Source organism: Haliotis cracherodii, unplaced genomic scaffold (assembly GCF_022045235.1).
Source record: "Haliotis cracherodii isolate W230 unplaced genomic scaffold, xgHalCrac1.p SCAF_8, whole genome shotgun sequence".
NCBI lineage: Eukaryota > Metazoa > Mollusca > Gastropoda > Lepetellida > Haliotidae > Haliotis > Haliotis cracherodii.
The window spans coordinates 7599321-7625097 of NW_027266341.1; the positions used below are offsets into that span (position 1 = coordinate 7599321).

At 40.2% G+C, this 25777-nt stretch overlaps 1 protein-coding gene across 1 annotated transcript in view; it reads right to left on the reverse strand.

Moving 5' to 3' along the window:
* Nucleotides 1–2692: 2692 nt before the first annotated feature.
* The window catches only part of LOC139450577 (hemocyanin 1-like), a 29938-nt gene continuing 6853 nt past the window's right edge, over nucleotides 2693–25777 (reverse strand). Inside the window, exons 3-16 of the mRNA XM_071232334.1 lie at nucleotides 25338–25687; nucleotides 24005–24225; nucleotides 23488–23742; nucleotides 22856–23262; nucleotides 18031–19275; nucleotides 16115–17356; nucleotides 13605–14843; nucleotides 11920–13179; nucleotides 11534–11724; nucleotides 9326–10385; nucleotides 8712–8930; nucleotides 6116–6279; nucleotides 4619–5444; nucleotides 2693–4227 (exon numbers count right to left, since the gene is read on the reverse strand). Of these exons, the coding sequence (XP_071088435.1) occupies nucleotides 2696–4227; nucleotides 4619–5444; nucleotides 6116–6279; nucleotides 8712–8930; nucleotides 9326–10385; nucleotides 11534–11724; nucleotides 11920–13179; nucleotides 13605–14843; nucleotides 16115–17356; nucleotides 18031–19275; nucleotides 22856–23262; nucleotides 23488–23742; nucleotides 24005–24225; nucleotides 25338–25687 (10211 nt within the window). The 3' untranslated portion in view covers nucleotides 2693–2695. The remainder of the gene's footprint in view (nucleotides 4228–4618; nucleotides 5445–6115; nucleotides 6280–8711; nucleotides 8931–9325; nucleotides 10386–11533; nucleotides 11725–11919; nucleotides 13180–13604; nucleotides 14844–16114; nucleotides 17357–18030; nucleotides 19276–22855; nucleotides 23263–23487; nucleotides 23743–24004; nucleotides 24226–25337; nucleotides 25688–25777) is intronic.

Genomic DNA, 25777 nt, shown 5'->3' on the forward strand with positions numbered 1-25777 from the left:
TCGGCCTGTATACTCTGTGGCATTATCGCCGTTAACGAGATTGACTATGGTTTTAAGCCACTTTTAGCAATATTCCAGCAATATCACGGCGGGGGGCAAAAGAAGTGGGCTTCATAAATTGTATCCATGTCGGGAATCGAACCCGGGTCTTTGGCGTGACGAGCGAACGCTTTGACCACTAGGCAGGACATGGAATCTGTTTTTCAATATGTTGATATTTCACTTACTTTTATCGTAACCTTTTGCAAATAAACACAATTTGTCATACAGATATGTGTGATACATCATGTATAAAAACAACCGAAAACAACCGAAATAATATTTCCACCGCGGAGAAAACTATTTACATCGCGGTGGAAATACTTTTCTGCATTTTCATTTTAGTTTTTGACATTTTCGCTTTTGTTCTCGACATTTTCTTCGGTTTTTTTTTGACATTTTTATTTTAGTTTTTGACCTTTTCGTATTAGTTTTTGACATTTTCAGTTTAGTTTTTGACATTTTCGCTTCACTTGTCAGCTTTTCATTATCTACTTTATACATGATTTATCACATATTTGTATGACAAATCGTATTAATTTGCAAAAGGTTACGATAACAGTAAGTGAAATATCAAAATATTGAAAAACAGACTCCATGTCACTTATGGGCCACCGTAGAAACTGTAAGCATTATACCAATAAAAAACAATGAAATATAAATATTTTATTCCCAGTCTTCACAATACATACAATTCATGTGAAATTTTATTTGAGCAGACAGATTATATTTGTCATGCATTACCTTATAATAGTGGGACTGACCCTTTCCAAAAATATATTTACATATGTACAAGTCACTCTAGGTCATGAAAACGTTCTTCACATCATGGGCGTTACCTGGACGACTTTTGCAGGGCGCTCAAGTTTTCATTTTTGATGAGCTTTTGATCAGTTTGTGAATGTCCAGATAGTCCAAAAGATTCATATTACGTTGCCTAAACTATGCCCCTCGGGGAACAAATAAATTGTGTTGTGCTTTTCAGCTTACTAAGGACCTAGCCATTTAGAAATAAGTATATTGTTAGTCCGACACGTATACATCGTGAACAATTCTTTCGCGACCTGCACGCCACCTGGCGGCTTCTTTCAGGAGTGTCTCCAGGGCCTCAGTCGCGCGGTCACCATGGGAACCTATAATGATAATATATAATCTATACAGTTAACACGAACGTGATGAAGAATCACAGCTCAATACTGAAATAAAATGAATGGAAGGATGTTAGACTAACAGTGGGGAATCACCATTAGGCCACCCCCTCGCTCAGATACCAGAACAGGAGACACAGGGCGACCCAATCTTCTTAGACGCCTCGATTCGCTGCTCAGAGTTGTGTCCCTTAACGTGCCATGAACATATGATCGTGGGTTGAAATCCTAGTTCAGCATCATAACGGTGTTCGACTGTTTCACGTCAGAGATTACCATCACAACTGCCTTTCCACATTAAGGTTTCACACGGTAATATAGCTGAATTACTGTTCAACGCAACATTCAACTGAACTCATTCAACTCACCCACAATACAATCATTTGTATGAGTTTAGTGAGGTGTTCGTTTTCTCATGGTTTGATAAGAGTATTAAAACATAAACACAGTGACTCGTAGAAATGCTTGAAATCGTGATCCAGCTATTTAAATGTTCATATTTGCAGTATGAAATAACGTTATTATTACCCATAAGAAATAACCGAGTTAATAAAAATCGTGCAAATATCACTTTCCGCACACCAGTGTACTGTTTCCGTCATCCGAACGGCACTGTTGACGTTATTCGAATCTGACGTAAGGTCGGAATGACACCTGCAATGACGTCATAGCTGAAGATTGGTAACGCCATTCGACAAACTCTGGTTTTCTAGGACACAGGTGACGATCAGTGCATTTTGTAAAAGGGGAGCTCAAAAGGATTAAGAAATTAATTAATTAATAAAGAAGTTATAAGACTCAAACGTGTGTCATACTGATTTTACGAAGCTGGTGTAAGAAGAATTCAATATTGCCCTCGCTCTCGCTCGAGATCTACAAGAACTCTGACACTCGTTTCGTAAATAAGTATGACACACATGCTCGTATAATAATCTCTATGTAGTATTTAAAATACCAGGGTGCCGTTGTACAAAGCGATCTAAGCCCTGAGATGACCCTCACGCCCATACCTTAACATAGACTTACGACAGTCGTATCGCTGAAGTTGTTTTATACAACGGTTTTTGGTTTGGTTTGTTGTTTAACGCCGAACTCGCCAATATTCCAGCTATGTGACAGCGGTCTGAATAAATAATCGAGTCTGGACCAGACAATCCAGTGATTGATATCATGAGCATCGATTCACGCAATTGGGATCGATGACATGCATCAACCAAGTCCGCGAGCCTGACCAACCGATCCGGTTAGTCGCCTTTTAAGGCAAGCATGGGTTGCTGAAGACCTATTCTACCCCGGATCCTCACGGGTCTTGTACAACGGGATACAGATGTAATTATATAAGGCAAAACTATGATGAGTTTATCTACGCTCTTTTCTTGCCTTTGAGAAGAATTTTCAGATGCAATTATCAAATGTAACATTAGTCCCTTATATTTCAAAACCCTTGTGCCAAAAATACCCACAGCCAGTGGCTTGAGAATGCTCCTTGATATATTCTCACCTTTGAGTTACTCCTCTTCAACGTGGACATTGAGCCTGACGTTCTTCTCACACAGCTCGTGGGTACCTGCAGTGATGTAGTAGTCCCCGTGATCCACGCTGTAGACCTTGTTCAGCTCAAAAGCATTGTATGTGAAGGGAGGAACGATGCACTTAGCCATAGCAGTAAAGCTTCCCAGCTCTACCATCGCTCTGTCCACCGAGGAATCTATAGGTGTAAACTCAATCTTGGTGCCACTCTTCACAACCACTTTAGGGGGCAGTTCATGGCCCATTCCTACTGGGATTACTAAGATGTCATGAGACGCATGAGCTGGACGGTGAACAATCAATGGGTCGGCGAGCTTGGTAGAAACAGGGACACCGTTATAGGCGGTAACTTCCATTCTAAAACGGATCTCTTCATCCTTCAGATGAAGGCGATGCACGGCATCGGTTATGTCCAATTTCAACAGCCTCTCATATGCCCATGGCATCTCCTTTTCGCCTCCCAAAATTGCAAATTTTCCAGCAAATTCTTCATGATCTGTAACACCAGTCTCATGGATGAATACTTTAACTGTGGCTGTTATTCTGATGCCCGACAAAACAAAACCAGCAAATATGCGATCTTTGTTTCTTAAGTCATTGATTATCGCTTCAAGCTCATTGATGTCATGGCCTCTGATTCTCATGTTATCGTAATCATAGTTGAACTTGTAATGATCAAATACTATGTTTGGAACAGAGTTGACGCGAGTGAACTCGTCTTCATTTTCAGACTTGTAGCTAAATGGATGCATGGGGACCTTCATAAGATCTCCAGCACAGTCTGCTGCGTAGTAAGGTTTCATTCTCCTCTTTTGCAGTTGCTGCCAAAGGATCCAGATTCTATCCAAACTGGAATGATGAATCATGAAGACAGGGTCGTAAGCTGAATACTCAAGGGTGGACATTGAATACTTTCCAGCACCCCCAAGATAGGCATGAACGGCGTTGTGAAGGATTTCGTACTGAACCTCAAAGTCACAGTATGAGTTTTCTTCCAGGACTTGCAGAGTCAAGTAGTACAGGTAATCATATTCACCAAACTTGGTCTGATTGAACAGGTCAACATCAACATCCCTGGTGGTATATTGGTTCACAGCCCTGATGTGATATTTGTAGAATGGGTTGTTATTACTGTCGTCTCCAAAGAATGCTGGTATGCTTGACATCCTCTTTGTCCAGTCCCAGTAAGGAATGCCAATCTGAGAACCATGATTTTTAAGAGCTCTCTCCATTTGGATAGTATGCAGGCGATGCCAGTGAGGGAATATGGGCATTCCATGGACGCAGCATGGATACTTGTCGTCACCCTTCTCCGGGCACTTGTTAGGGTAACCATGATAGCCAGCTATTTCTTCAAAGCCGCCTTTACTATGGTCATTCTGGAGCTTGTACAGTGCATCCTTGATGGCATTAGCTTCCTTCAGGGAGAGGAAGTCCACTTCTTTCCTTATCAGGACATGTGACAGTCTGTCGTCATGACCTTCGTCTTCATGTTTCAGTCCATCGCCCACTGTGCAGGAGGAAAGACATATAACCATATAAACCTGACTAAAATTGTGATCGTGTTGCTCTGTTTCACTCATTCACCCACCTTTTGTAATTGTTTACAAGCAAATCCACAAATAGACGATGTAGGTTTCTGGTGAGAATGCGTTTGTAATTTATAGTGATCTATGGAATTGGCTAGTAACGAGACGTCACCATCTACAGTGACGTCATTGTAAATGCATTTATTTGTTAGGTATTTATATGACGGCACCAGCTGAGCGTCTGAAATCGTTATTTCAGATATGATGTGTAATGTAATGCCTATTTGTTGGAATAATAAATGACTTTATCATGTTGATATTTTATATAATTTATAAATGTGAGACTGTATGGAACATTAATGTGGTACTCACATGCTGGTTCATATTCAATGGTTGGTTCTTTTAAAATGCCGGGAGGAAGCTCTTTGTCGTCAGTGCCAACAACCTTGACCTTGAACGAGAAGTCTGAATCGTGTCTCAGATGCTGTTGTTGCATCACTTTGGTGATGTCATAGCGGAATAGTCTGTCGAAGGACCAGGGCATCTCTAGCTCACCTCCCAAAATTGCAAATGTTCCAGCAAACACACATTCATGATCTGGTTCGCATATTTCGAATACAACATCAGCACTTTTCTTGATTCCCCGAAGAAGGAAGGCGGCAAATATTCTGTCGTGCTTCTTCCTTTCCTCAAGCATGTGATCGAGTTCTGGAATAGTGTGCCCATGGAACACCAAGTTGTCATACTGGTACCTTAATCGATTGTACTCGAACACATCTACTGGCCTTGAGTTAGCCTTGGTAACTGGATTGTGGTTGATGTTGTCACTGAATGGCCTCAGTGGCGTTTTCATTGCCTGGATCTCACAGTTTGCATGATTGTATGGGAGTCCTCTGTATTTCTGTAGTGCTTGCCAGATAGCCCAGATTCTGTCGGTGTTGGAGTGGTGAAGCCAGAAGAGAGGATCGTAGGCAGTGAAGTCGAGGGTAGACATTCCATAAGGACTGTGACCACCTGTCCATGAGTGGATAGCATTATGGGTAATCTCAAACTGGACCTCAAACTTGCAGAAATCAGTTTGCTCCAGAGCGAAAAGGACTTGTCTGTAGAAGAACGACTCTGATCCATGCTCGGGGTCGTTGAATAGTAAGTCTCTTGGGGAACGGGTAGTTGTGACATTGAGATATTCAATGGTGCCCTGTCGAAAACAAGAGGGTTGTGTTGTGGAATTAAGAAGTTGAATCTAGTGAGCGAAATGGTGTTTACAGAACTTTCGTTTGCGATATTCCTGCATTATTATAACTGTTGCCCCACACAGTATACAATCTGGGAAATAGAACCCTGGCTTTCGGCGTGATGGAGGGACGTATTACCCACAAAGCTAGCCTTTAATCAACGTGTTGGAATATGTGACACATACACTGCACATGAACATTTGAAAGAAGATAAAACAGGCGATTTGATTAAAAAAATGACTCATGTCTTCAGAACATTTATTTTTGTTTGTTTGCTGATTGATGCCACGCTCAGTAGTATTCCAGCTAAAAAATATCTGGACCAGACAGTATAGTGACTGACGTCAAGAGTATCCATCTAAGCAAGTGGGATATAAGAGTGAGTGAGCCTGACCACCCAATACCATTAGTCGCCTGTTACGACAAGCATGGGTTGCTGAAACCCAATTCTAACCCGTACCTTCACGAGGTAGACAAACATGAATTGCTGAATACCATTTCGAACACGGACCTTAACGGGGAAGATAAACATTGTTTGGTGAAGATCAATCTAACCTGGATCATATCGTAGGTAATGTTTTGTAGTCATTTGGAAAATGAGTTACTAAGAGTGATGATACAAACCAATCCTTACATCGTGGAAAGGGTTGTTGTCGCTGTCAGTGACAAGGGTTGGCAGATGTGAAAACGCAGCAGTCCAGTCCCAGTAGGGAAGGCCAACATGGGATCCATGAGCCTTTAATGCATCCTCCATTTGCTTGGTATAGAGTCGATGCCAGTGTGGGAAGGTAGCCATACCTGGTAAATAAACACATCATAGTATGTCAGTCTCACAGTATATATACCACCCCTTGTCAGTCATACAGTCACATGAAAATATAACACACAGTCAGTCTCAGAGGCACCATGTAAATATAACACACAGTCGGTCTCACAGTCACCATGTAAATATAACACACAGTCAACCTCACAGTCACCATGTAAATATAACACGCAGTCAGTCTCACAGTCACCATGTAAATATAACACACAGTCAGTCTCACAGTCACCATGTAAATATAACACACAGTCGGTCTCACAGTCACCATGTAAATATAACACACAGTCAGTCTCACAGTCACCATGTAAATATAACACGCAGTCAGTCTCACAGTCACCATGTAAATATAACACACAGTCAGTCTCACAGTCACCATGTAAATATAACACGCAGTCAGTCTCACAGTCACCATGTAAATATAACACACAGTCAGTCTCACAGTCACCATGTAAATATATCACACAGTCAGTCTCACAGTCACCATGTAAATATAACACACAGTCAGTCTCACAGTCACCATGTAAATATAACACGCAGTCAGTCTCACGGTCAGCATGTAAATATAACACACAGTCAGTCTCACGGTCACCAGGTAAATATAACACACAGTCAGTCTCACAGTCACCATGTAAATATAACACACAGCCAGTCTCACGGTCACCAGGTAAATATAACACACAGTCAGTCTCACAGTCACCATGTAAATATAACACGCAGTCAATCTCACGGTCACCAGGTAAATATAACACACAGTCAGTCTCACAGTCACCATGTAAATATAACACACAGTCAGTCTCACAGTCACCATGTATATATAACACACAGTCAGTCTCACAGTCACCATGTAAATATAACACACAGTCAGTCTCACAGTCACCATGTAAATATAACACACAGTCAGTCTCACAGTCACCATGTATATATAACACACAGTCAGTCTCACAGTCACCATGTAAATATAACACACAGTCAGTCTCACAGTCACCATGTAAATATAACACACAGTCAGTCTCACAGTCACCATGTATATATAACACACAGTCAGTCTCACAGTCTCCATGTATATATAACACACAGTCAGTCTCACAGTCACCATGTAAATATAACACACAGTCAGTCTCACAGTCACAATGTATATATAACACACAGTCAGTCTCACAGTCACCATGTAAATATAACACACAGTCAGTCTCACAGTCACCATGTATATATAACACACAGTCAGTCTCACAGTCACCATGTAAATATAACACATAGTTTGTTTGTTTTGTTTGTTTGTTGTTTAACGCCACACTCAGCAATATTCCAGCTATATGACGGCGGTCTGTAAAATAATCAAGTCTGGACCAGACAATCTAGTGTTTGACATCATGAGCATCGATCTTCGCAATTGTCAGTGAGCCTGACCACCCGATCCCGTTAGTCGCCTTTAACGACAAGCATAGTCGCCTTTTATAACACATAATCGATCTCACAGACAAACCATGCAAATATAACACCCCTTGTCAGTCTCACAGTCACCATGTAAATATAACACCCCTTGTCAGTCTCACAGTCACCATGTAAATATAACACCCCTTGTCAGTCTCACAGTCACATGTAAATCTAGCTCACATAGTCAGTCTTACAGACACCATGTAAATATAATACACATAGTCGGTCTTACAGTCACCATGTAAATATAACACCCTTTATCATTCTCACAGTCACCATGTAAACATAACACATAAAACACTGACACACACACACACGCACGCACGCACGCATGCACGCACGCACGCACGCACGCACGCACGCACACACACGTGCGCGCTACATGTTTCATGTATTACCACTCTTCCATCTCAAGATCTCCGTTTCGTTAGTCTTTTTTTAAAACCACGTCGCGATTTCAATGGAATACTGTTCGAAGGGGCATTAAACGCAACTCACTGACATATTCTTTTAAAATCCACAAAGTGGTATCAGAGTTGATAACCATGTATGTAGAACCACGTGAAAAGATCAGTTTAGGTTCAGTAGTTCTATCAGTGTAAACTAGTAATGCAGAAACAGAAGACGGATTCTCTTCTGCAAATAATGTATAGGGATGATGATGACATTTGTTTGTTCAAACGCCTCCGAGGCCTCATCAAAAAGACGTTGAAAGATGGTACTTGCTATTTCCATGACTGCTGTTCGTTATCAATGGAATAAAATCAGGACTGGTCGGCTCAAGGCAGTATACTGACTTGGGTATCCATGTTAAACTGTGGCATGGTACGTCAGTGGCCTGGCACTACAATAAACGTCATTAGTGCAGGCTAGAACAAGCAGACACACAAACACATACAGAATTAATTCCATGAACTAGAAACTACACGCCCAATTTCTGAGATTCAGGCCGCTAAAACATTCGAACATTCATTACCATGAGTGCAACATGATAGGTTGTGGCCATCGGGCATGGGGCACATAGCTGGTTTTCCATGGAAAGCAGCAATTGCTTGAAAACCGTTGTGACCATGGTCTTCCTTTACACCTCGAAGAGCTCTTCTCAGGTTGTCAGTCTCAGCTGTTGTGAGGGTGTTTACGTCCTTTCGTACGCCGGATCCTGCCAGGCTACCGGACTCGTGGTCTTCATGATGACCTATATTGAAGTAGTATGTGACCCTATCAGGTTTTGCTTAGATATTCTACAGGTGAATAAATTTTATCCCATGTTTTACGTTCGTAAAAGTCATAACGCTAGAAAATAATCAGTCTCCAAAACAGATTCAATTAGGCGTAAAAGACAATGACTAATATATTTTGGTTTTACAGATGATTCATGAAGTCCAGAAAACGTGATGAGACACACTTATAAAATGAAGCATATCCTTTCATGTAAGGTTGATTTAGTGTCTCACTCAGTTATATACCATAAAATAACATCACATTCTTTGGTACACCCCCCCTTTTTTTCATTTGTAGTATTAACAAGCAAACCAGTATGTAAAGAACACAAACTGGCTTGGCATAAAGCTCATATTTTAGATATCTTACCTACGCCTGGTTCATAAAGTATTGTTGGTTCATGAAGAAGTGACGGTGGAAGGACAGTGCCATTCACAGCTACAACCGAAACCTTCAGGAAAAATGCTTCATCAGCATGGAAGACATCTTCAGGGTTGATACCAAATTCATGCAATGCTTCCGTTATGTCATACTTGTAGAGTCGGTTGTATGCCCAATGCATCTCTGCAGAGCCCCCAAGGATGAAAAGAACACCAGCATGATGGCAGTCATCAGATGTCTTGCATATGTCTAGGTGGACATCAGCTGACGTTCCTATTCCAAACAACAGAAAGCCAGCAAAGACTCTGGCATGGGACTTACGTTTTGCTATTAACGCCTCGATTTCTTTCAAGTTCAAACCACTGATTTCAAGGTTGTCATAGTTATAGCCAAGATCTTCATAGTCAAATAACGTATTTGGAACTGCATGCCTCTTGGTGAATGGGTTGTGGTTGAAGTCCTTGTTGAAAGGTCTCATTGCTTTACCCATGAGCGACACAGCACAATCTGCTCCATTAAATTGTAGATGTCTCCTGCTTTGCAATTCTTGCCAAATAGCCCATATTTTGTCAACAAATGAGTGATGTATAAAGAAGATTGGATCATAGGATGCATAATGGAGAGAAGAGAAAGCATACGTTTGACGTCCTCCAATAAGATAATGGATGGTGTTATGCATCACTTCAAACTGAACCTCGAAGTCACAGTAGTCGGTTTGTTCAAGAGCCAGCAAGGCCTGGTCAAACAGAACAGAGTGTTTTCCAATGGGGGACAATTTGAAAAGATCTTCCTGGACATTTCTCACTGTGAATGTATTTTCAAAATTAACATGACCTCTAGAAAATGGATTGGGCATGACAGCATCATGCCAAAAATCGTAATATTCCCCGTCTGTCAGAATGTGTGGCAGTTCAGTAATTGGTCTGGTCCAATCCCAGTAAGGCACAGCGACACTTGAACCATGTTTGGCCAAGGCCTGTTCTAGCTGGAGAGTGTACAACCTGTGCCAGTGGGGGAATGTCGCCATACCATGGATGCAACAAGCGATCTGAAACATGAAGTAATGATATTGGTTTTCCTTGTCTATTTTGATTAAAAAACTCAGATTCGAATCCTTAACTAGCAGTTACAACAAGTCTCTGCATCATTGGCAGCCAAGTGACCAATTGACGAGCCATGACCTTTTCATAAATCCATTTTTATTGGAGAAACTTTTATAGAGAGTTTTTTTATCATCCAAAACTGGCTCCCATTGTTACCATGACGTCACAATCAAATGAAATCACTAACTGCTCTGCTACTGAAGCTGTTAGCAGTACACTTAAGACACTGCGTATTACTGTCTACACACTGAAAAATTTGAAAGAATGATGTTGGATGATAAATAGTACCTCACCCTTGTGTCGTTTGAGATCAAATCGGCAAGCCTCGGAGTGTGTCCACTTTTAACAATTTTTGTGGGTATATATTTGATATAAATGGCACTCGGGTGAGATTCTATATATCCAATACATATACATAAGTCGATTAAAGTAAAAAGCTTCAGGCAAATATTGATGTAGTGGATATTAAAAGCCATGAGTAATTAGATAACAACGTTAATCTTTTAGATTATTTAGTGCATCAAAGCGCCAGAACATATAACATTTTCACTGAATCTCCTGTGCCTATTTCATTTAACTGTACGATGTTTTCATGAAAATCATTCTCTAAAAAGTGTATTGATATGTGTATAAACTGAAAACAGTTGATTGAAATATCCTCTCTTGCAGTAAACCGTCCAAGGATTTCTGTAAAGGTTACCATGCCTTGCATTCAATCAAATGTTCTGCAATGTTTATGAGTAACATACCATAAAACGATTTTTCAAGTAGAAGCTAGTGAGTGAGTATGGTTTTACGCTGCTTTTAGCAATATTCCAGCAATATCAGGGCGGGGGACACCAGATAAATGGGCTTCACTCATTGTCCCCACGTCGGGAATCGAACCCTGGTCCTCGGCGTGACGAGCGAACGCTTTAACCACTAGGCTTATAGTTGGGTCACTTGGGTTATAGTTACCATTTCATCCTACCCTCACAACTTATACTGTAACGTAAATCCTCGAGAGTTCTCATACGAGCCAGTACAGGGTAATAAATGCAACTATCCTGGTATCCTGGCTCCTAACACACTTCATATGGTTGTATAGATTTACCTGATGTCCAGATGTATCGTGACACTGTGCAGGAAGGCCATGGAATGCAGCGATGGCTTGATAACCATCCGGTCCATCATCCTTCTGAAGACTAGTCAAAGCAGCCTTCAAGCTCGCTACGTCACGGGAACTAAGGCTACTGAGTTCATGACGGATCTTATTAGGTGCATGTTTCCGTGAATTTAGAGTATCTGTTGGTAGAAAATATTGAGAAGATTATTTTCATGAAACATGTAGGCATTTTCCGCTTGCTGTAGAAAACGTAAACTACATGTATAGCTGTTTTTAGTGTTCAGTTTTGGGTAATTCTGACACATTAATTAAACTGCAACTCTTATTAATTGATATTATCAGTCAAAGAAGACTAAGTGTAAACAATTACTTACGGCGTCCAGGTACAAATATGATGGATGCTGGTGGGATGAGGTCTCCTGGGAGTACTGTTCCGTCGTAAGCAGTGACAGTTCTATTTATGTAGAAGGTGTCCTCGTGCCTTAGATTCATATGATCAAGAGTTTTAGTTATGTCATACTTGTAGAGTCTGTCGAATGCCCATGGCATTTCGGCTGATCCTCCCAAAACAGTGAAATAGCCAGCATTTTGACAGGTGTGGTCATCTCTGCAAATCTTGAGTGTCACAGTGGCAGAAGTACCAAAACCTTTAAGAAGGAACCCAGCGAAGGTTCTGTCATGCTCCTGTCTTTCCTTGATAAGTTCATCAATATGAGCAACTGACCTTCCCTCCAATTCGAGACTATCATATCTGTATCCAAACTTCTTATAGTCAAAAGTGTCCTCAGGTTTTGAAAACTCTTGTGTATGAGAATTCAAGTTGTAAGGTGGCCCAAAGCTGAAAGGCTTTAGAGGTGTTCTCATGAGTTCAATGGCACAATTTGCATCTGAACCAGATAGACCCCTGTACTTCTGCAGTTCTTGCCAAATAGCCCATATCCTATCCGTCTGTGAATGGTGGATATAGAAAATTGGATCATATGATGCATAGTGAAGGTGTCCCATGCCATATTTTGCGCTTCCACCAATCCATGTGTGGATACCATTATGGGCTATCTCAAACTGTATTTCAAAATCGCAGTAGTCTTCCTGTTCCAAAGCAAGGAGAACAGTCTCAAAGAACCAGTTATGGTATCCTTCATGATCTCCACTATGGAACAGGAAATCTGATTGTATGTCTCTCTCAGTATGAACGCCGTCGCCTTCAAATTCTATATCAGCCTTGGCGAATGGATTTGAAACATTTAAATTGTGAATTGGATCATGAAATGTCTCGGCAGAAAGAAATTCGGGTAACTCAGATACTGGCTTTGTCCAATCCCAGTAAGGAATACCAACAAGTGAACCATGTCTTCTCAGTGCATCCTGGACCTGTACAGTGTAAAGTCTGTGCCACTGGGGGAATGTGGCCATGCCATGGACACAGCAAGCAAAACGGTGTGCGGCAGACGGATTAGGACATAGTGGTGGCAGGGCATGGAAAGAAGCAATAGCTTGGAAACCATCAGCAGAACGATCATGCTGCATTCCCTTCAAAGCTTTGACAAGAGAAACCCTTTCCCTGGGACTCAAATCATTGATATTCTTCCTGATAAGTATCTCTTCGGTATTGTCATGGTCCAAGACGTGGGTATCTGCAAATACAAAATCACCATTATACCGCTTCTATTAACAAAGACCAAGTCACCCACCTACCCAGAAAGTACTCTATTGTGCTATTACTAATCATCCGCAAATTGACACTTGATTGTTTAATGGTTACATTAGTTAACTCATTATGTTTCCTCAGTAATCACTTGTTGTAGGGACAAGAATTAGCCCTGAAAAGTCTTTGAAAACAATAAAGACGTTTTTATCCATAGCCTTCACTGCCAGTCAAGGTGTCCTGTTAATTTATCACATAATAAGACCAATGTATTATGACACAATTAAAATAAGTCTGAGATGTACCAAATGAAAAATATGTTAGCATGAGTCACCAAAATCAATGCAAGGTGAAAAACACAGGTTTTGTATTAATATGTTTTGAAATAACTTTTATAAGTTGACATAAAATTACCTTTCCCAGGTTCAAAGATGATGGTTGGATCAAAGATATGAGAATCCAGATGTGAACCGTTGTATGCTACGATGTCAAGCTCCAGATCGAAAATACCACCATGCAACTTGACTCCGAGTTTGTGCAGTGCTTCAGTGATTTCAAATTTATACAAACGGTCAAAAACAAATGGCATCTCTGTTTCGCCGCCAAGGACATAGAATGTTCCAGCTTTATGACTGCAATCATTACCACCACTTCCATCGGGCTGACATATGTAGATAGATATGTCAGCAGAAGTCCCTATGTTATGGAGAAGGAAGCCAGCAAATACTCTGTCATGCTCTTTCCTTGCCTTCAGAGTAGCGTCAAGACTTGGAATAGATAAGTGGTGGAACTCAAGGTTGTCATACTTGTATCCAAAGTTGTTCCTATAGTCGAAGCAGTCCTGTGGTTTTGAGTGTTCGAGTGTGATATTGTCGTGATTCTCATTTGGATCACTGAATGGCTTCAATGGTTGATGCATAAGGTTAATTGCACAATTGGCCTCTTCATAAGGAAGTCCTCTGTATCTTTGTAGTTCCTGCCAGATTGCCCATAATCTGTCCGTGTTTGCATGGTGGAGGAAGAAGACAGGATCATATGCAGAATAGTCGAGAGAGGACATAGAGTACTGACCCTTTCCTCCCAACAGGGAATGAAGTGCATTATGAATAAGCTCAAACTGAATTTCAAAGTCACAATAATTGTCCTGCTCTAGTGCAAGCAAAACATTGTTATGCATGTACTCTGAGTTGAAAAGCTCTTCTTGTGGGTCCCTTGTTGTTACTGCATTTTCAAAACTAATCTTTCCCCGGAAGAAAGGATTAGGATCGTATCTTTGTTGACGGGAATTAAAGTATGTAGCATCATCAATCAAACCAGGAAGATGGTCTATGGGAACAGTCCATTCCCAGTAAGGAACAGCTACACTCGATCCCTTCTTAAGAAGTGCATTCTCAACCTGGGCCACATATAGTCTGTGCCACTGGGGAAAGGTAGGCATACCATGAACACAGCAGGCAATACTATGATGATTCAGTTCACATTTTCCTGGTTTTCCATGGTACTGGGCAATAGATTCATATGTTCCATCATTCTGAATGTGCAAGAAAGCTGCTCTAAGGCTTTCCATTTCTCCAAGGTTAAGGTCATTCAAGTTCTTCCTGATATGGCTGGCACCAGTTACTTCCTCAACATACTTGTCATGTTCTCGGGAGCCTGTGGATAGAACATTGAGACCTCATATATAGTACACTATGTTTTGTCTGTGTCACTTCACAATAAAATAGATATTATGAGACTGTTAACAGTTAAAATATGAGAAAACCCATTACAGAGAATATTTCAATATCCGACATGAAAATAATGTAGCTTCAAAAGCAGTATCCTTGGTTCCTAAATTGATTTTATATTTATATATACAACACATACTAATCTCACTAAATAATATCACCCCATTTCCAACAAAAAAGTCACATGAAGCACCCACAACTTATTTTCAAGCTCCCCTCGTTTTCCCTTGGTATATATGGAATATATTGCTTATAGTCTTACTCAATAAGAGACACGACTGATGGCTTAGAAGGAACTTTCCAATGTTTTATTTTGGATCTGTAAAAGCAACGATCATTTATAAAAGTGGGACTAAATTTATAAATTACTTTTCCCTTTTCCGTTAAGGGTAAGGTCAAGATTCTAAAACGTTGTAACGAAAATTAGCCATTAAATTGTATTAAGATATTGTATTGTTTATGTTAGGAGCAATATAAAAACGTATACAGTTATAAAAAGCCCCACCATATTATATGACCAAATATCCATAATTACAAAACCTCTCTGTTACGAAATATGTAAGAAAGTAAACTTTAAAAAATAAGTATTTTGAAATTAGAAAATACTAATTTTAAAATACTATTGCAAAAGAAACATGACTTTGAATATAAATTCAAATATCTAATTTGTTTGACTTTCAAGGTTTTGTTGAGACTGTTTTACTAAACTGGCTATTTTTAGGTGACATTACATTTTTTAAATGCCTAACATGAAGAACTTCTAAACAAATCGACCATTTAAGAATAATAATTTAGGGGCTCGAAAACAGGTGACAGATGAAAATCTCTTTTCTCACAACTATACATTTAATTCCAAAGCATAATATTTATTCCTACACAAAATCCAACATATAAATTAATATTTCTTTCAATATAATAGTTTTAGGAAAGTGTCAATAAGTTTATGCACTTATCTTGGGCTTGAAAATAACAAAAAGAAAACGTATATAATAACAATCATATGAATCACAACAATGAGTCTAAAGAAGTTCATTAATCATAAAAGGGTCATTTGGGAAATGATAACACAGAATTTACTGGTACTAGTACAATGCATTCGCTGGAAATAAAATGTGTGGGAAAGAACACATAACAATTGACTATAGGTTTGCATTATTAGTGTGAGTCAGCACTACTTTGCAGATCAAATACACATACCTGTACCAGGATCATGTATCACATTTGCTTTGTGGAAAATGTCCGTTCCCAAACTCGTTCCATGCAGATCAAAGACTTCATAGGAAATGAAGATGTGATCATAAAAGTGTAGATTGTTCTCATCCAATACATTAGTAATATCATACTTGAAAACTCGGTCATAGGCCCAAGCCATCTCGTTTTCGTCCCCAAGCAGATAAAACTCTCCCGCGGGATGGCAGTCATGAGGTGGTGCACAGACATTAAATTTGACAAGGACAGATTTTTTAATTCCCGACAGCAAGAATCCGGCAAATACTCTGTCGTTACTCTTGATTCTGTCAAGCTCCCGGTTAAGTTGTGAAATTGACAGACCATTAAATTCCAAGGTATCATATTTGTAATGAAAATTATCCTTATAGTTGAAGACATCAAACGGTATTGCATGCTCTCTGGTGATAATGTCAGGGTTTACGTCACTACTCAGTCCAAATGGTTGTAGAGGTTTCCTCATAGATGCAATGGCACAGTTGGCAGTGTTATATGGTTTGCCTCTGTATTTTTGCAGGGCTTGCCATATAGCCCAGATCCTGTCTGTATTTGAATGGTGCAAGAAAAATATTGGATCGTATGCTGTATATCTCAGTGATGCCATTCCATATGGGGTTGTTCCTCCTACAAGCGCATGGATAAAATTATGAGAAATTTCATACTGTACTTCAAAAGAACAGAAGTCATCTTGTTCCAAAGCTAAGAGAACTTGCTGAGCAATATCAGTAAAATGTCCAAATTCAGGTTGTTGATAAAGATCCTCACGTACGTTTCTAGTAGTATATTCATCTACTGTATCAATATGACCGTTGTGCCACGGATTATGCTTATCCTGATGGTCAGAAGGGTCAGTATAGGTCTCAGGGGTAACCAGATCTGGAAGTTTTTTAAGTGGACGTGTCCAATCCCAGTATGGTAACGCCCCACTATAGCCATGCCTTCTTAGAGCATTTTCTGCTTGGAGAGCTAGAAGCCTGTGCCAATGTGGAAAAACAGCCATGCCGTGGACACAGCAGGCAACCTTGTGCTCAGCTTCAGGATGAGGGCACCATTTAGGCTCTCCATGGAAGGCGCCAAGCTGATTGAATCCTCCTGCAGACGGATCTTTTTCAAGAAGGTCCAGGGCATGACGCAGGTCATTTGTCTCTTCAGGAGTTAAGTAGTCAACATTCTTTCTAATACGTAAGCTGGTTGATACATCCTCAAACGAAGCTAAAAGAAGAAAGGATTTTACAGTTAGTTTTGTGTGCTGTTTAACGCTGCACTCATAAATATTACAATGAGAAATTGAGTGGATATACTCTTACGCCCATTTCGGCATTGTTCCAGCAACGTCACGGAGGGGCACTCCAGAAATAGTCACACAATGCACCTACGTAGGGAATGACGAGCGAACGCTTTAACCACATGGCTACCCCATCGCCCCAGAAATAAAACAGACATATAATAGTTATCTGTAAATAATCGAATCTGGATCTGACAATCCAACGATTGCAGATGACTATTTTCTGGTTACAGTTTGGCAAAGTCAATATGTAACCCGCATGAATGTATTTTCCCACACTTTGTAATTAGTTGTATTGAAGAATAGCACTGTCTCCATTGTCGTAAGCTGAGTGGGGGAGAATGCAGAGATAACATGACGGAATAACTCATTACTTCAACAATAAAGTTGGTATTACGTGAACAATGATACATTACACGTAAAATCATTACAAAACATCTACTGCCTGAAATCTGGTTTTCACTCACTTATTTGGAACCATGTGGGTGCATACAAGAATTCAAAACTGAGTATTATTTCATGTGTACTGCCATGTTCAAGCGAATGAATATAATTTTCATATGATCTAAAGAGAAAACAAATGCCTTGTCAATTTACTTACGATGAGCTGGCTCAGATACAACTGCTGGATGTGGAATGAGGTCTGAAGAAAGTTTGTTTCCATGCATGTCATGAATATCGAAAGTAACTTCATAATCTCCGTCAACGTCAACCGAGAGTGCCTTCAATGCATCAGTTATTTCGACCTTAAACAATCGGTCAAATGCCCAAGGCATTTCCTTGGTACCACCAAGAATTGCAATATCTCCAGCTTTATGTGGGCTAGACCCTGGTTTGTTTATGAAGATATTTACAAGTGCCGATTTTCCTATTCCTCCAAGTAAAAATCCTGCAAAGACTCGTTCATGCTGTTGTCTGTGATGTATAGTCTCTTCAATTTCGTCAAGATTCATCCCACCAAAGGTAAGGTCATCATAACTGTAATGCAGAGTTTCCTCGTAGTCATAAATATCAGTGGGCACAGAATTACTATGTGTCTTCTCGTTGTTGTTTAGAGGGGATGGGAAAGCAAATGGCTTCATAGGCAACTGTTCTATGGACTGTGCACAGTGGGCTCGATATGGTTTCTGTCTCCTGATCTGTAAGGCTTGCCAAATTGCCCAGAGACGATCGACATTGGAATGGTGAAGATAGAAAATGGGATCAAAGGCTGTGTAATGAAGAGTCGACATGGAATAATCTTCGGAACCGCCTATCCAAGCATGAATTGAGTTATGGACGAGCTCAAACTGGATCTCAAAGTCGCAGAAATCTTCCTGCTCAAAGGCATACAGGATTCCATCAAAAAGAGGAGTATGGTCCCCATAAGCTGCGGGCGCAAACAGTCTTGCATCTATTGACCTGCTTGTGTGATGGTGCCCCTCCTCAAAAGATATATTTGCATTGAAGAATGGATTATGACGTGTGTGTCCATTTGGGTCTACGTAGTTTGCACTGGCTGCTAAGTCTGGTAGATGAGTCATAGGTTTAGTCCAGTCCCAGTAAGGAACACCAATAGGAGATCCACGTCTTACAAGAGCATCTTCTACTTGGGTAACAAACAGCCTGTGCCAGTGTGGGAAGGATGCCATACCATGCATACAACAGGCGAACCTGACTTTTGCATCGGGTTCTGGACAACGAGCAGGAAGGCCATGGTACTCGACTGTAGCCTGGAATCCATCAACAGATGTGTCCGCCTGGAATCTCTCCAAAGCCTTCCTCAACTCGTAAGTCTCAGAACGAGTCAGATGATTAATATTCTTCCTAACGATGTAATCTTCATTTTGACGATGATGTATTGGTGCTGAAATCGAAACAAACCGAAATATTGATTAGGTGTACTCATCAATAAACATAGATATCTTCATGTCAACACTTCATTTATAACATGATATACATGCAAAGATATGTGTAACCTTTGTCATATTTCAGGTATGATGCACTCGCATCAGAGTTACCAGAGACTTAATTATATTCGTCTGGGCGTCATTTTATTTACATTTACATTATCTATGGGGGATTGATGAGACTTATCTATTTAGTTTAAGTACAATTATTATTGCAACTAGTGTTTTGTAATTCACAATTATCCGTATACCATTTCGCAAATATATGCGTAATTCATTTGAGACCACTCAAACTTTCTTTCAGAACTCTTTTAGCATCTTCTTTTAACGTGTCCATAATACGTTTTTGAACTTGTATATATCTTCTAAACCAAGAACAAGGTTGTATATTGTAAGTGAGTTTGAAGAAGTTTCATTCCATCTAGAACAAGAAATGCGTTGTGTGCAAATTGATTTTTTTTTTGAAAAAAACCCTAATCATATATATAAGTTACCGAACCCTTTCCATAGTCATAATTAAAAACGATAAAACACTATAATCATAAGAATAATTCTCTGCTAAAGGCAGAGTTTATTGTACGATTGCTACTATATCATAAGCATGTGTTTAAAATATTGATAACTACACGTGTTCGCGAAAATGATAGCGTATACTGTCCCATGATTGGCAGCTGTCCAAAACACAGGAAAAGGCAAGACAAACATGGATGGTACAAATCACAAAAATAATTTGGAAATGTATCGGACATCATTTTGGTTATTGGTGTATCAAATTTGGAAATGTATGTCATATAACTGTTGAAAAGTTTGAATGACGTTCTTTAAAATCGGCGTGGAAGGAGCATACTGGGTTTTACCTTGAAAGTAATGAAATGTAACCAAAAAAGGCTGTAGCTGCTGGAATATTGCTAGAAATAAAGGGACAGATGAAATCGCCCCTCTTGTCAAACTGTCTTGTGGGTAGATTTTTTTATGTGGATATAAATATGGAACAGATGAAGCTGTTTTTTTCCAGGTGTGTTAATCGGTACAAGAGATACGGTATTTGTTGAACTATCTGATCATTCATAGACCTGAAACTTAAGTTAAACCTCTTTGCCAATTCCCATATTTTGATTTTGCAAATCCAATTCACAAAGGTAGAAAATATCAGAACAGCAAGGTCGGGAACACTTGTCCCCATTGGGATGCCTACCTGGTGTCTGAATGCCCCATCCCCAATTTCACATAGCAGGTAATCTTGAGGAAGTCCAGCATTTCACATACCGTTTCCCCAGTAAACTTCGGATGACATTTACTTTCTAGATCTGAACATTTGAAGGTATTAAATATCTATGTTCACCAAGTGTTTGACAAACACCCCGTCTGTGGTGTAAAATACTGCTGTCTAGAGTAGAAAATGAAATTCGCCTCGACAGAGCCAAAGGCTTTCACTAAGATTATATTCCCATATATTCAACATCTTCTGTACATTGATGAACCTTAACACTCACGGGCCAATCTATTTGCCCTAAAAATGTATTTATCATTCCTACTTATTATAGTTAAAATCGTTTCTACTCTGTAATTTTAAATGATGCATTTAGTAATTGTATTGGTCTCAAATTGATTACAAAAGGCATATTACTTCTGGTTTTATTTAATGAATAGATGAAATTAAGTTATGTCCATTCCATTTTACATGTTTTAATAATACTCAAATTTATAGTAAAATTACTTTCGTCAAAAGCAAGTGATTTCTGTTTAATCTTGGCATTTAGAATACTGTTTGACATCTTTATATGTAGACGTTATAATGTTATTAAACTATTTACTATTTTTATGATTACCTTGTTCTAATGTTAAACAAATATTCCATTACTTCATAAATCACTCATTCAACTTCAGGGACCACCCATTTGATAGTGTACGAGCGTGCGTGCGTGCGCGCGCCCGCCCGCGCGCGCGCCCGCCCGCGCGCGTGTGTGTGACCGACTGGCTTGGATTTTGTATGACCTATAAAAGCAGACCTGGTTTTATTTAAGACCATAAGTCTAATAAAACACATTGCAACATTGTTGTTTTTCCGGCAGGCAATTCCTTTTCTTTTCAAGAGAAATCTATCGACTAATGGTTTCGGGTAGTATTTAAAGTTAGTTTTTATGTATTTCCTTTACGTATATGATGTATTATGAAGACCAAGATGTAAGTGTTTATTTGTTGTTTAAAGCCTCACTCAGCAATATTATGACGGTGTTATGTAAATAACCGAGTTTGGTCAAGAAAATCTAGTGACTGATATCATGAGGATCGATCCACGCAATTGGGATACAATGACATGCATTGACGAAGTCAGCGAGCTTGACCACCCGATCGCCTCTAAACCAAACATAGTCTCATGATAGGCATGGGTTCCTGAAGACCATTCTAACCCGGATCTTCACAGGTCAAACGAGATTGTGTAAGGGTCTGAAAGGTCCATCACAATAAAAGCAGTAGTCTTACTGAAATAACATTTTGTCATTTGAGGTTTTAATTTAACGATTATTAACAAAGTTCAAGGTAAACAATAAGATGAGATACAGTACTTTAATTTAACAATCTGTGAAAAGGTGATCAAATATGCTTGAGTTGACCTGGGCCAACTTGCACAAAGCGACCTTAGCGCTAAGACTATTGTAAGCCTATGCTAAACTATGGGAGTTACGATCATCTTAGCGCTAAGATCGCTTGTGCAAGTAGGCCCAGATGCACTGATAGCACCCGTCACTCACATTATCCTAACAACAGTACTCGGCGGCATGTTATAAAACAGTCAATCAAGTTATGGACCGGAAATACGGTCAGTCGATAGACCACTTACCGTTTGTTGAAATTAAAAACGGTGTTTATTGTCAACTATGTCTGCTGTGTACCAGTGCAGAGATGAAAACTGACTGAGCTTGAACTCGTTGAAACTTCACCTATCGTGCCTACCTCTGCCAAAGGCTAAATTTGTTTCGTAAGAAAGGACTATTCCTTTGATGTCATTGTATACTGAGTGAGTGAGTGAGATGGGTTTAACGCCGCTATTAACAGTATTCCAGTTATATCGCGGCGTGTCAGGTTATTGTGTGAAGAAAGCCCGAAGTGATTCAGGTCTCAGACGTTTACAACTTCGGTGAAACCAAAGAGCACGGGTATGGTGCCGACAAACCTAGAATCATAATCGGGGCGAACCGGGATTAGAAACTACAATCATAGCTTCTGTTGTGCCCAAGGGACGCAACTCTGCATAGCGAATCGCGGCGCCTTAGGCGATTGGGCCACCCGTGCCCCCTGTCAATGGGTAGATTCTTACAGCAGAATGATGACATATCTCAGACTTGTGACCATAGTGATATGGATGGGCATTTTTTGAGCATTTCTTCTTTTTTTCAGTGTATGTATAATTCTGTTTTGATGCATTGAAAAAGAATAATACTAGCTGTAACGATATGTAAAACGTATGTTGTTATTAAACAATAATAGAAACTCTTGCTCAAGACACACATGACATGAAAGATTACATCAACTCACGGTCAATGTGACCTTTCCCAGGTCGGTAAGCAACAGTTGGTTGAGGTAGAATATCAGAGGAGAGAGACGTGCCATTCACACTGAAGAGTTCTGTTTTCACATAGTAGTGCCCACTTAGCACCACGCCAAGCCGTTGTACCGCCTTTGTTACATCAAAGAAGTAAGGTCTGTAGAATATCCAGGGCATTTCGGTTGAGCCTCCAAGAACGAAGAAGTCTCCTGCCTTCTCGCAGTGATCATCACTGCGTGGATCACTATCTGGGAGACATGCATATACAACCACGTTTGCAGATCCTCCAAAACCCTTGAGTCTGAAGCTTGCAAATGCTCTTTCCTTGGAGTGGCGTTCATCTAGCTTTATTTTCAACTCTTCCGGTGTCATTCCATTCAGGTTTAAGCTATCGTAACTGACAAAATAAAAAGGATACAGACATTAACTGAAGTGGGTGGCACAATCATAATTTTGTATTGGGTATTTTATATCAAGTACAAGGTTCATGAATAATAGAGGGTACAGGTTGTGATTCATACAATTCTTAAAATTACATTTTTTAAATTAACACTCTTAGCCTAAATATATAAATATATTTACCATGAACCCTTATCTAAATTGAAAAGTAATGAATTCTCACCTGTATCCAAGCTGGTGGTAATCAAAGAGGTCAACGGGTCTCGAATGTTGCTTGGTGATGGGTACTGGATTGGTTGCTCTGTTGAAAGGTTCAAGTTCCTGGTGAGCCAGCTCATGTGCACAGTCTATTGCTTTGGGGTTCTTTCCCCTTAGCTCCTGAAGACGCTGCCATATTGCGAAGATACGGTCGACGTTGGAATGATGGAGGAAGAAGATAGGGTCGTAGGATGTGTAGTCCAGGTTGGACATTGAGTATCTGTAAATTGACACCAGGTTTTGACTGTAGCCACCGAAATACAATAAGGATATAAAAAAACTAACCGCGCTAAATTGAATTTGGAACCGAACGCGCAGGTTTTGACTGTAGGCATCGAAATACAATGACGATGAACACATTTTATGAAAATATATTACCAAACCATTAGTCAGGTGAGTTGAAACAAATATTGATCTTGAACCTGTCCCAAAATGAAAATTGATATATCTGTCAAGAGAAGAGAGAATTAAATCAAACATACTCATATTTCCCGCCCACCAAGTAGTGGATAGCATTATGAGCAAGCTCAAACTGGATTTCGAATTTACAGAATTCGTCCTGTTCCAGAGCATCGAGGACAGACTCCATAAGTTTGGTGTAGTGGCCGGTCTCCACCTTCTCGAAAAGGCGATCATCTACAGCTCTCGCAGTCGCCTTGTTGGCAAACGCTATATCGCCTCGGTGCCAGTAATTGGGTTGAGTCTGTTGGTATGAGAGACATATCAATTTCATACGATATTGTTGGTTTATAAAAGGAGATAGGTAGAAAACGGTGATCTAAAAGGCGGGTTTTAACGTCGGTTTGCATAATATTTCAATCATATGACGACGGAGAAACTCCTTAAAGACGCATCTCATAGACGTTTACAAATTTAGTGAAACGTACAGGAAACGAGTGTCCAAGGTTCATAATCGATGCAAATTGGAACCGCTACAAGCGGATCCAGGCACGGATACGTGATGCAGTTCTGAACAGCGGACTTCAGCACTTTAATATCAAAATACAATCAGCGTCAATAAAGTTTAACGGCGCACTCAGCAATATTCCGGCCATTCAGCGCCAATGAAGTTTAAAGGCGCACCCAGCAATATTCAGGCCATATCACGAATGTCTGTAAATAATGAAGGCTGGTCCAGCCAACCCAGTGATTGATATCATGAGCATCGATCTACTCAAATGGGATATGACGACATGCAGCTTGACAACCCGATCACTTCAGTCGCCTTTTAACGACAAGCCTGAGTGGTTGAAGAACTATTCTAATCCTGATCTTCACGGGTTTCTAATATGCATGGTTACTGGGATAGTCTTACGACAGAATGTTTTATTGCGTACAGCGCCTCCGGATCACATACACAATTAAATTAATATTACAATGATTCCTATAACAATACGGACAATGCTGTTCTTTATCAGTTCACGTGATAAGGATGACATTAAACCTTTGAAAGTGCGGCCCTGTACATCATGGATATATTGATAATATATATAGCTGCATTAACACATAAACAAATAAATAGAGAACATATTCATCTTCAGTTTGTGATTTTTTTAATGGGCAAACACCTAATGGTATACACCTAAAGATCTTTCTACAGACTAGTTCGTTTCTTTTGTATAGTGAGTATGTTTTTACGCCGCTTTTAGCAATATTCCAGCAATATCACGGCGGGGGAAACCAGAAATGGGCTTCACACATTGTACCCATGTCGGGAATCGAACCCGGGTCTTCGGTGTGACAAGCGAACGCTTTAACCACTAGGCTACCCCATCGCCCCTTCTTTCGTATAGAATAGACGACCTGTGTATGTACCTTTCCACCAAGACTGTCAATGAAGATGGGTTCAGTCACAAGAGCTGGAAGTTGAGTGAGCGTCTCCGTCCAATCCCAGTAAGGCATCCCCACAGTCTTCCGTTGGGACAGCAGTGCTCGCTCCGCCTGGACAACGTAAGCCCTGTGCCAGAAGGGGAAGGTGGGCATACCGTGCACACAGCAGGCTATCTTCTGTCCGTGGTGGTCACACGATGGGGGCGAGGCATGATACGATGTTATTTCCCTGAAGCTAAGTGGCCCTGATGCATCAGTGATGGCATGGAGAGCACCATGGAGAGCCTGGATTTCGTCTGCCGTGAGATGACTGGCGTCCTTCCTTATTACGTTCTCTGCAAATAGAGAGCGGGATGAGTGTGGTTTAACGCCGATGCGAACAGTATTTCAGTTATATCACAGTCGTCTCATGTGAGTGCATAGCT